Source organism: Papaver somniferum, chromosome 11 (genome assembly GCF_003573695.1).
Source record: "Papaver somniferum cultivar HN1 chromosome 11, ASM357369v1, whole genome shotgun sequence".
In the NCBI taxonomy this organism is placed as follows: Eukaryota; Viridiplantae; Streptophyta; class Magnoliopsida; order Ranunculales; family Papaveraceae; genus Papaver; species Papaver somniferum.
Window position 1 is genome coordinate 128,921,124 of NC_039368.1, and position 11,863 is coordinate 128,932,986.

Genomic DNA, 11,863 nt, shown 5'->3' on the forward strand with positions numbered 1-11,863 from the left:
TCAAAACACGCTATAAGCAATAATAGAAAAAGTTTAGATATCTCATTTTTATTGTAAGGAAAAATATTAGTTATTTTTAGTGGGTGTTTAAGTAGTTTTCTGGAAAAACAAATCTAGCTAGAGGTCAAATATGCATGTTAGTAAAGTTTAAAACTTCTTAACTACATAAGCAAATCCTATTTTTCAATCTACATTTTCTATTAATCACTATCTAATCTTTGTGTAGAGGTAGTAGTAGTGGTGTCACACTCATTCACCGTCCATGATTTCTATTTTTTTTTGTTTTTTGTTTCCAAAAAAGTTACACCACTTTTAGATTAGCAGTAACTTATATGAACCAAAATCGGAAGTGTTTCTGCTTTTTCGAAAAACAACATTGACACAGAAATTTATTTAATTTTCAAAGTCATTTAAAATTTTATTTTTCAAACTAATTTTTGATTATTCAACTTGACCAAATGGAAGAGCTACCGTTTAAGTGGTACCTAAATACACTCAAATGTATTATTTTCTCCTTTTCTTAGCTTTCTGGTTTCTAAACGTATTTTGTAAACTTATTCGGTAACCAGTAGTAGAAGTCTCCTGGAAATCAGAAACAAAAACAATTTGTTTCATAAAAAACTATATTTTACTTTTGTTTCTAGAAAATATTATGAAATTGTATTCCCAAACTAATTTTTGAAATTTTTCTTCCATAAATCAAAAAGTAACTCCTAAACCTCCGAAGTTTTATTCGAACTCACTGTAAGTAATCCTTGCTTGTCTCAAAGCCAATATACCCCAGAGATTAAAGTTTAAAAATAATTAACTACATAAACTAATCCTTTTTCCATTTTACTTTTTCTATTGATTACTCTATGTAATCTTTGTGTTAAGGTAGTGCTGTTACACTCATTCACTGTATATGATCACTAAGTTCTTTTTTGTTTCGAAAAAATAAACTCCATTTTTAGTAAACATTCCTCCACTAAATGAGAGTAATGGGGGAGCATTACAGTTCAAACCATCTCGCTCTTACGTTTCTTAGATTCTTAAAAATCTTTTGCTTAATTTCATAATCAAAACAAACAACCAATTCTCGACGTATCTAAAACTCTTGTTTGTTTTAGGGTTTTTCTTCTCCACCTCATAGGATCAGTTAGATGTACTTGGACTTGGCCTTACACGTGACCTTGAAGTTGTTTGGTTCAACTAAAATATAAAGCTATGATCAATGACTTTTGTTAATACTTGTTCATATCATCATTAATTCAAGGTTTAGTTAAGTACATTTAACACTTGCATGTCATATAGTTGTTACATGCACATAAGGTTGCTTAACCCATTTGGTTACCGTAAACATGAAACCACCGGATAAAAAACCTCCAACATGATGAACTGAGTAGCTGATTTTTGAAGAGACTAATCTGATTTTTAAAAATATTGATTTACGTATATCAATTCTTTGTTGCCCCCTATACTTTGTTATCTATTTTTAAACATCATCCTCACATGGTAGTAGATACATGCATATTATATGAAGTGCACGAACTGATTCTGCTCAGCTCCGTTATCTAGCTTTATACCTATCCAAGAAACTTGAAACTTGATCCATAATCATGATTGAGGATTAGTGATTATATTAGTAGTTAATTACTAGTAAAGGGACACTATGCCCTAGATATTGGTCCCATGGTTATGACAGGAGCCACGAGCTCCACTTTATCTAACGCTTAACCAAGAAAGAACCCAAGAAAATGAGATAAGTTTTTGTACCGTTAGTTCCAACGGCTACACAAAGCATATTACGCTGCAGGCCCATCCTTGTTATTGGTCAAGTTCTTGACGTTTGAATTTGGAATTCAAACTGAGTAAAAAATGGGGTTGATTTTGTCCATTTCATAATTATAACTCAATAAATAAACTTGTTGGAGTCCAATTTATGTTTTTAAATTACTGGAAACTAATAATGGTTTGCACGTACATTTTCCGTGCATAATACAAGTAAAAAGAAATACATGTACTCATGTACAATACCATATACATGACCATTTCATACTGTTAAACACAAATTCCGAACATTAGAATATAAGTTACGGTTAATGTATTCATCAAACATAAATTTGAAACATTACAATACAACCAGCATACGCTTTTAAGTCGTCAGATTTCAGATCATATTGACAAATCCGACAGTTTAAAAATATACTCCCTCGATTGATAACACTAATCATTTCAAACTCGCTTATGACAGATTTGAATCCACTCCCCGAAGAGAGCCAACCCAATCCCCATTACTTCTCGGTAATTAAAAACGTTAACTTGGTAAAAATATTTTTACCACAGCAATAACTTTGTATTACTTAGCTATTAAGTCAGATCATCGATGTAGATAAAACATTAAATACCCAAACCGTGCGTGACAGTACATAATTATCTGCAGCAAGTAATCCCCAAAATATAATCTAATTAATTACGCCGTCGAATATAACAGCGTAATTACATTCACAACCCAAGGGCATTTAAGTAATTAGGCTCCAGCTCCTTCGATGAAATTCCTCTTAGCTGTCAGATAAACTTTAAAAAATAAATTAAAAAAATCAGAGGAAAAGAAAAGTCGTTAACATTCCGTTAAGTCAACAGTTAGTCAAGGCTTCATCTTATAAATTTAGGCTTTGCTTCTCTGATTTAGTCTTTCTTCTTCCTCCTAAACTCACTCCATCATAATTCTTCTTTCCAAATTTAGAGAGAAAAAAATAAAAATCAAACTCAATCAGAAGAAGAAATTTCAATTTCCGAACCCTAATAACTCAATCAGAAGAAGAAAATACATAATACAATGGAGAAGAAATTCAAATTCACTTCTTGATCATCATCATCAGCTCAAGATTGTACTTACTTGGTAAGAATTTCTTGGTATTTTGAGTTATTTCACTTCTGGGTTTGGTTGATTTGTTGAGTTCTTTAAAGGGTTTGGTTGATGTGTTGTGGTTTCTTCAAAAGTTTGTTTGATGAGTGAGAAAGTTTTGATTTTGAAATAGTGGGTTTGAGAAATTTGAGGGCATTATCCTAATTTCTTTGGTTAGGTTTTGTATTCTTGAGTTTTTGATTATTAAAGGGTTTGTTTTGATTTTATTAGATCTTCAATTTGGGGATTTTAGTAAAGGGTTCAGGGTAATCAAGATGGGATTTTTCTAAGGGTTTGTGTTTGTGAATTTCTTTTTTCCAATTTGGGGAATTAGAAACAGGGGGTTTGTGTTCTTAAGTTTCTGAACTGATAAAAATGTCTAGTGCTGGTGCTACGCTTAGGATTAGAGATGAATCAGTTCATTACCCTGGTTATTTTCATGGATTGCCTGGTTCAGGTAAGAATGAATCCATACTTATTTACCTCACTGTTGGTGGTTCTGTGATTCCGATGCATGTCTCGGAGTCCGATTCGATTGCATCAGTCAAATTAAGAATCCAGACATGTAAAGGTTTTGTTGTGAGGAAGCAGAAGTTAGTCTATGAAGGCCGAGAGCTGGCTCGGAACAATTCTCTTGTGAGAGATTATGGTGTCACAGATGGGAATGTTCTTCATTTAGTCCTCCGGTTATCCGAGCTTCAAGTTATTACTGTGACGACTGTTTGCGGTAAAGAATTCGAGTTTCAGGTTGAGAAATGTAGGAATGTAGGTTATGTTAAGCAGCAGATTGCCAAAAAGGGTGGGAAAGATTTGGTGGTTGATAAGGATCAAGAATTGGTGTGCAACGGTGAGAAGCTCGATAATGATCAGCTTCTTATCGATGATATTTGTAAGGATAATGATGCTGTCATTCACCTCTTGGTTAGGAAGTCTTCGGCAAAAGTTAGGGCAAAACCTGTTGACAAAAATTTTGAATTGTCAATTGTTGCATCAGATTCGAGTGAGTGTAAAGAAAAAGAAGCAGTAGTTGTAGAGAAAGAAGAAGAGAAGCCGCAGAAGAAGAATGACGAGCTTTTTGTTGTAGATAAGAGGAAGCCTCTTAGTAGAGATTTCCTGCTGGAACCGCTTATTGTTAACCCGAAGATTGGATTGTCTTCCGTTATTAAGGATATGATTCATTCTGTGTTTGTGGGGTTGGAGAAAGGGAAACAGCCGGTTAGATCTTCTGAAGGTTCTGGAGGAGCTTACTTCATGCAGGATCCTTTGAGTGATAAGTACGTCGCTGTGTTTAAGCCGATTGATGAGGAGCCAATGGCTGCAAACAATCCCCATGGGTTGCCCTTGTCATTGGATGGTGAAGGTTTAAAGAAGGGGACAAGAGTTGGAGAAGGTGCACTAAGGGAAGTTGCAGCATATATTCTGGATCATCCTAGGGGTGGACCACGATCATTCAGGAGTAATGAACTAGGATTTGCTGGTGTCCCACCAACAACCATGGTTAGGTGCTCGCACAAAGGTTTTAATTACTCGGATTCGTACCAGTATGCAGCAAAGAACTTCAAGATTGGATCATTGCAGATGTTCATGAACAATAGTGGTAGCTGTGAGGATATGGGCCCTCGTTCATTTCCATTGGAAGAAGTGCATAAGATCTCTGTGCTTGATATGAGGTTGGCGAATGCTGACCGACATGCAGGCAATATCCTATTAAGCAAAGATGAGGAAGGTCGTACCGTGCTGATTCCAATTGATCATGGATACTGCTTGCCTGAAAATGTAAGTCTACCTCCCGTTTCACTCTTTGTAGTTCAATTTTTTTTATCTGTTCATGTTAATGTGTTATGTATCAGTTTATTGCTCGATTTTAGGTTGTGATTTGTAGTTTGTCCATAGTATCATGGTATACACATCAAGCAGTTTTAGTGTTATATACATTAGAAAGTAAGTGATATGTGTGTAGGAGCTTAAGGACTTAAAAATTCTGTCATGAAAGAAAAGCGTATTATCCTCTATTTACAGTATTGAATTCGTGTGGCTCTAGGAAGCCTTGGAATGAACTGTATGTTTGGATATTAACTTCTCTTTCTCCATCTTCTCCTGTACTTTCAGTTTGAGGACTGCACTTTTGATTGGCTCTATTGGCCTCAAGCCAAGCAGCCTTATGCTCGTGACACTATCGAGTACATTATGTCGCTAGATGCTGAGGCCGATATTGCACTTCTGAAGTTTCATGGATGGAATGTCCCACTGAAGTGTGCTCGCACTCTCCGTATTTCCACCATGCTCTTGAAGAAAGGTGCAGAGCGTGGGTTCACTCCATTCACCATTGGAAAGATCATGTGCAGAGAGACCCTAAAGAAAGAATCTGTGATCGAGGAGATTGTCTCTGAAGCTCAGGATTCAGTTCTCCCAGGCTCAAGTGAGGCTACATTCCTCGAATGTGTTTCCCAGACCATGGACCGCCGTCTCGACGAGCTCTAACGGAAGAGCTGACATAACATGAGGTACTTGTATATGTAGATATGAATAAATAGTATGGATATTTCAAAGGTACATATTGATGTATGTGAATGATGGGTCCATTTTCGGATGGACGGCTTGATGTATGGTACTTTTACTAGGCTGCTGAAGATTGTGACCCCCTCTTACGAACTCTATTGTTTACACTGTTCGCTTGGTTAGGCGGACAGAACACCGTTAACAGGTCTCTTTTAGGAATGCTTGTTGGTATTAAATCCTTTAACAATTTGTTATTTGGTTTCTTCTTTCTTTGTACCCGATCTATGAGATTGGCAGGAAAAAAAAAACGCATAAAGATAGTTTGTTGTTAAGTTGCTTGGTTTTGTGTTGCTTTATAAACCTCGGTACTGAACTCTTAAGGATGGTTTTTAATAGATATTATGTTTTTAGTGTAATTCTTTTGTCTGTCTGTGTTCTGTATCATGAATTTCACAGCAACTTTTGAAGCAAAATTTTGGTGTGGGTACTCCATATCGATTTTTTGTGAAAACCTGTGCTCCATATGATTCATGTTAGTGGCATATCAGGTGATTTAGTTGCTTGTAGGTAGCGTGGATGACCTTACGGTTCCCATGACTTGGGATTTGCTGTTGCAGAACCCCAAATTTGTGAAAACTTAGAACTCTGAACCATATGTTGATTTTAACCCCTAGAATTGACCCTTAGGAAGGTTAGAAAGGTATATGCAGTTCATTTTTAACTGGCAAGACCAAATCTTAGGGGGTAACAAGCATTTCAACAGTTCTGTTTTGGAGTCCTGCAACTGGTGTTGTACTCTTCCGTGAAACACTGAAAGACACTTTGTAGCAATGTTTGAATGCATTATCAGAATGGAATGAGAATGACATACCATCTGCAAGACAACCTTCACTTGCCATTCTTTTGCATCACTAAGATCCTAACCACCTCAACATGTGATAATCTAGTAGGTCCATGCATCCAATAATATCCTAAATATCCAAATAGGCAGCATATTTCATCTACTAGGTTAAGCAAGCAGAGAAAAAGCACCACCATACCACTTGGTTGGTTGCATAGACACACAACTTTTTCCTTTTCCATCATAAGATAGGATTGGATATGTACATGTCTTAATATGAAGTTCTGTGATCTAGCAGCATCACAACCAACAAGCGAGAGATATGAACAATAACGTTCTGTTCAGTTAATGTGGAAGAGTTTCTCCTTCGTGTCTGGTAGTAATGCTGCTAGATCAAAAATTAACTTGGAAGAGTTTTTCCTTTTGTGTCTAGCAGTAATGTTGTTAAGTTAAAAGTACTCGAATAATGAATTGTTCTGGTAGTGATGTTGCTAGATAAAAAATGCTCAAGCAATACGAGAAAAACTCTACGTGATCTTTTTATCTAGTGATTTACCAGTTACCACCTTCCTAGAAGGACAGTAAAAAAAATCTTTTTGTCTGTGGTGTGAAACTCAGTCAAGTCACTCAAGTGAGTCGAGACCCTTTCACACTCACAATACATACAAAACAAAAGCATCACTTCCCTTCTCACTCACTCCCTTAAAACCCCAGCAAAGGAAATCCCCCATCTCTCTCTCTTTTACTTCCTCCAACATCCACTCCACCACCACCACCACCCACCACCACCATGAACAAGCAACACAGATCATCAGGGAGCACAAACTTCGCCTCATGTGTGGTAGCAACAATTTTCATAATCTTCATCATAATCATCCTTCTAATCCTATTCTTCACTCTTTTCAAACCAAAATCACCACAAATTTCAGTTTCATCAATCCAAATCCCATCATTTTCACTCTCAAACAACACAATTACTTTCACCTTGTCTCAGTATGTTTCAGTCAGGAACCCAAACAGAGCTGATTTCCAACACTATCATAGTTCACTTCAGTTGATGTATTCAGGTAATCAAATTGGTTTTATGTTTATTCCTGCTGGTAAGATTGATTCTGGTAGAACTCAGTATATGTCTGCTACTTTTACTGTTGATGATTTCCCACTGTTGCCACCATCTTCTTCTTCATCATCATTGTCATCAACATCAACTGTGAGTTCTTCTGGTTCTCAAGGGTCATCAGTTGGATCACCTACTATAGAAATTGAATCAAGAATGAAAATGAGTGGAAGGGTTAGAGTTTTGCAGGTTTTCACTCATTCTGTTGATTCTGAAATTACTTGCACTGTTGCTGTGTCTGTTAGTGATAGATCTATTCTTGGGTTTCATTGCTGATGATATCTAATTTACTTATTATGATCAGAAAAGAAGAAAATTGTAAAGAAAAAAGATGTTTGGTTCAAATTAGATTATTATTTAATGAAATTGGTGTTATTGAAATTGTGGGTTTGTTTGATCTGATCTACAGTTGTGTGATCTGGGTTTGTAATTTTGTTCCTGAATTTTGAATCTTTATCTGTTTTTGAGGAGGAAAATGTCAAAAACTTCAGTTTTCATGTTTTGTTCTGTTGCCACGTTGTATGACAGTTACTGTTGCTAATTAGCTAGCAACTAGCAAAGTGTAGTCGGCATAGAGCATTAGAGATGCCTAATTAGAGTTGGAGTCCTATAACAGGTACAAGCAAAACTACAGTTAGTTGCTAGTTTAGTAAAATGTAGTCAGCATACAATATTGCAAGTGTAGTTTTTCTTATTTTGATGCAAGCGGAATTTGAATCATCTTTATTCTGATATAAGCGGAATTTAGACAGATATAATTTAATGAAGATTTTACAGGCAAAATGTAGTGTTTCATTTTAGTCTGAAAAAGAGGAAAAAGGAGATACTGTTGGTTGTTTTCGTTATGGAGTCCAATCATGGTAGGATTGTAAGGAAGAGTGGATGTCAGGAATTGAATGCTGAAAAAAGAAGTGGAGAATGGGGCATATAATGGACCTATAGTTAGCCACTTGATTATGCCTTAATCTACTTTAATTTTTATGCTGATTTTGGGGTTTGATAACTTTGTGTAAGGAATATGTTATTTGGAATGAAGGGAAAATTTTGGATTTGGGTTGAAATGTGGAGTAGAAAAACTGTTTTTGACTGATTTTTTTTTTTTAAATAAAGAAAAAGTTAAAGATAGATTGGAAGGAAAATTGGGGCCTTGAATCAAGACATGTTGGGCCTACAACAAACAGAGAAAGTGTTATAAAATTTCATCTTTTTCTATTCAATGTATTGTTGTTTTCCATTAGTGAATGTTGGATTGTTGGTACAAAGGACTATTTGTTTACCCTGGCCAGTGGCCAGCTCCATGAGTGTTTGTTCTTAAATTTTGTTCATTTCATGTTTCATCTATTGGAAGGCTAGTGTTTGCTTGGTACAGAAAACTTGCGAGGAATTTGGTAACCCAGTATGGATTATCTTGCATTAGGATGCAAATTATAACAATTTAGGCATAAATTCGCACAATATATCCGAATCTGAGTGCAGACAATGTGTTTAGTACCTTGTATGCAGAGAATGAGAGATTGAATGCTAGGCAATAGTGTAAGATTAGAGACAAAGTGTGAAAAGGGCAAGTGACTTTTGGTAGTGGAATTTGCTTTTGGTTGAAGAATATAGGTGGAGAGTAGTTTTATTTAAAAGGTACAATTTGAGTTTTATTATCTCTTCTTCACATTATTATTTAAAAAAGAATGACTACTCTTATCAGTTATCATCATGATGATTCCTGTGAGGTTTTGTTGGAGCAGGAGGCATGTGAGTTCTTGCTTGAATTATCATTTACAGTAGCCATTCCCAATCTTGACTGAGCTTCTTTTAGTACTCGAAATGGACAACAGAAAACAAGATATAGTTCAAAGATGAGTTTGATGTAATAATTACCTTTTTTTTTTCTTTCCATTTTTACTGCAATGTCAGTTTTTACCGCGTGGTTAAATATTTCGGGTTGTGTCCAAATAAGTTGCATGTAATTGTTGGACAACACAATTAAATTTAAAGGTACACCTTTGAGATTATGAATAGCCGGATGAAAATATTAGTTAAAAAGTTATTTTTCGATTTCTGGAAACACAAAAGAAGTCTATTAGTTTAAGTACACAATTTTAAAATGACTTTTAAAATGTTATTTCGAAGTAAATTGTTCCTGATCCGCAACACTTATGCTGCTTCTGGTTTCTAAACACCTTTAACTCTTATTTTGGTGGGGTAATTTGCATTACCTCCTCCGGCAAAGATCATAATTTGAGTTACCTCCCATACAGAGATTGAATTAGCAAAACCTCCTCTCGTTATATATTCCATTCAAGGCCAGTTAGCTGAGTCAGCATCTTTGTATAGGTGTACTAAAAAATACACGTGGTACTTAGATGCCGAAAATACACTCATCTTCTACGTGAGATATATTGATTCTCAAAAATCATCGGGCTTGCAGCAACAACACCATCTCAGTTTCTCCCTCGATTCTATCTGCAATAGATTTTATAAGCCAATACACTCCATGAAAAGGAATTCTACAACCAAAATCAGTGTCCTAATATGCTAATACCTTAGGTGGGAAAACCATTATCTGTCACAATCATTCGGAGTTTTCATCCTTAAACTAATACTTAAAGGTAAATTAAGGGTTTGTAATACAGAATTGAAAAAAATTCTACAATCCCAGAGCTTTATAATGCAATGTTACGAAATCTTTTATATATAAAAAAACAAGACAAATCAACCCATGTTGCTATCTGAAAATAAGCAAAGCCTCGTAGGAGTTGATTCAAATTTCAATTGAGACTAAAGATGTTAGATTTGGAGTTGGGGTTTCACTTACAAGGAAATTTAAGCAATGATTAGAGATTCAGAGATGGGATTCACTTTTTGCTTTACTCTCTCTGTACATCGGAGGAACGATTGAGATGGAGGTTTATGAAATTATATTTGGAGTCCTAATTTGGAAGATCTGTTTGCAATTTTGGATGTCGAAGATGTTGTACTCTGTTTTGTGCTTCAATTTTCTTTACAAAGAATTAAATTTTCGTTGCATTCCAGCGGCGACGGCGGAGAGATGGTGTCGGTGAAAACAGTTTCATTAACCATTCAGAACGATAGGTAGTCGAGGAATCATCTACAAATTGCAAATTAAAATGAAACCCAACCTATAATTCCCACCTGAATCGTTAATCATCCACTACCCCTCTCAAATCAAGAATAAAAAGGTCTTATCTCTGTTACAATCCCTATCAGTTCATCCATCGGGATCAACAGTTAAAGGCAGAAGCTTTGGATTCTTCTTAGTTCTTCGATTTGATTTGTCTTCTCAATTGTTTCTCCATCAGCACCAAGAGTCAAAACCCTTACCAAACTCCTAATCTCCCATCCATGGTTGTTGCTGATACTTTGGGGAAGAACTATTTATTTTTCTGTTCAGAAAGAAAGAGAAGACGGATGCAGTACGCATTTAAACCATCTATTATCTAACATGGTCAAGAGCCGACTGATATCACATGCGTGCCTGTAATCATCTTTGTACGGAGGGTATACTGGGAAACTAAAGATCCATGTGTATTTTTTAGTCCACCTATACAAAGATGCTGACTCAGCTAACTGACTTTGGATGGAATATGTAACGAGAGGAGGTTTTGCTAATTCAATCTCTATAAGGGAGGTAACTCAAATTATGATCTTTGCCGGGAGAGGTAACGCAAATTACCCCTATTTTGGCAGAGGAATTTGCTTGGTTTGAAGAATGCCCGGGTAGTAGGTTTATTTAAAGGTACAAATTCGAGTTGTTTTAACTCTTTCCATTATTACTTTAAGAAAACGACTGGTCTCATCATGATGATACTGTGAGGTTTGGAGTAGGAGGCATGTGAGTAAGTTCTTGCTTTAAGTATCTATCAACTCCACATTTTAAGTAACCATTCCTAATCTTCATTGAGCATTTTTATTACTTAAAATGGACAACAAAAACAACATAAAGTTCAAAGTTGATTTTGGTGTAATTACCTTAATCCACTTACTGCAATGTCAGTTTTTAGGTTAAATCTTTTGAGCTGTGTCCAAATAAGTTGCATATAATTGTTGGGCAACAGGTGTACGCTTCAATTTGACGCTTGAAGTGAAGAACAAAATACAGCTCAAAGTTGATTTTGATGGATTACTTGTTCCCTTTTTTGTTGTGCAAGATAATTTTCCTCGCGTTTTTAAGGGCCACTCAAAAGGATTTAGGGGCCATCAATTTATACCCATCCAAAGACTCTAGTTAAGGGGTACCCTATATGATATTGAAGTTACATAAATGCCCTTCTGGTAAAACCGTATAAAAACCAAATCAAAAAAAATTCTACTCATTTCAACTCTTCTTCTTCCAGTTTCATATCTTCCGATTGTGGAAGAAAAAAAACTTTCCTCGTTCAACCGAAACATCGCCGCGAATCGTAAAATCAAAACATCGTCGATTCGTTTATAAAACAATGGATAAGGGAAATGAAACCCACAGACCTAGAACCAAAAATGTTGCTCGGGGTATCGATCCAAAGAT

At 35.7% G+C, this 11,863-nt stretch overlaps 2 protein-coding genes across 2 annotated transcripts; both read left to right on the plus strand.

Annotated features, from left to right (window-relative positions):
- Nucleotides 1-2,679: 2,679 nt before the first annotated feature.
- On the plus strand, nt 2,680-5,802 carry LOC113321003 (phosphatidylinositol 4-kinase gamma 4-like). Its single transcript, XM_026568882.1, has 2 exons — nt 2,680-4,663; nt 4,997-5,802. The coding sequence occupies exons 1-2, from the start codon at nt 3,263-3,265 to the stop codon at nt 5,366-5,368; spliced, it is 1,773 nt and encodes a 590-aa protein (XP_026424667.1). The 5' UTR covers nt 2,680-3,262; the 3' UTR covers nt 5,369-5,802.
- Nucleotides 5,803-6,906: 1,104 nt separating this feature from the next.
- On the plus strand, nt 6,907-7,725 carry LOC113321166. The gene has a single exon (XM_026569051.1). It carries the CDS (start codon nt 7,018-7,020, stop codon nt 7,618-7,620), a length of 603 nt encoding a protein of 200 aa, XP_026424836.1. The 5' UTR covers nt 6,907-7,017; the 3' UTR covers nt 7,621-7,725.
- Nucleotides 7,726-11,863: the final 4,138 nt, after the last annotated feature.

Excerpts from the sequence above, each read along its gene's own strand:
- LOC113321003 (XM_026568882.1), top strand. The coding sequence starts at position 3,263 with ATGTCTAGTGCTGGTGCTACGCTTAGGATTAGAGATGAATCAGTTCAT. Across the intron at positions 4,664-4,996 it reads GATACTGCTTGCCTGAAAAT|TTTGAGGACTGCACTTTTGA; the intron begins GTAAGTCTACCT and ends CTGTACTTTCAG.
- LOC113321166 (XM_026569051.1), top strand. The coding sequence starts at position 7,018 with ATGAACAAGCAACACAGATCATCAGGGAGCACAAACTTCGCCTCATGT.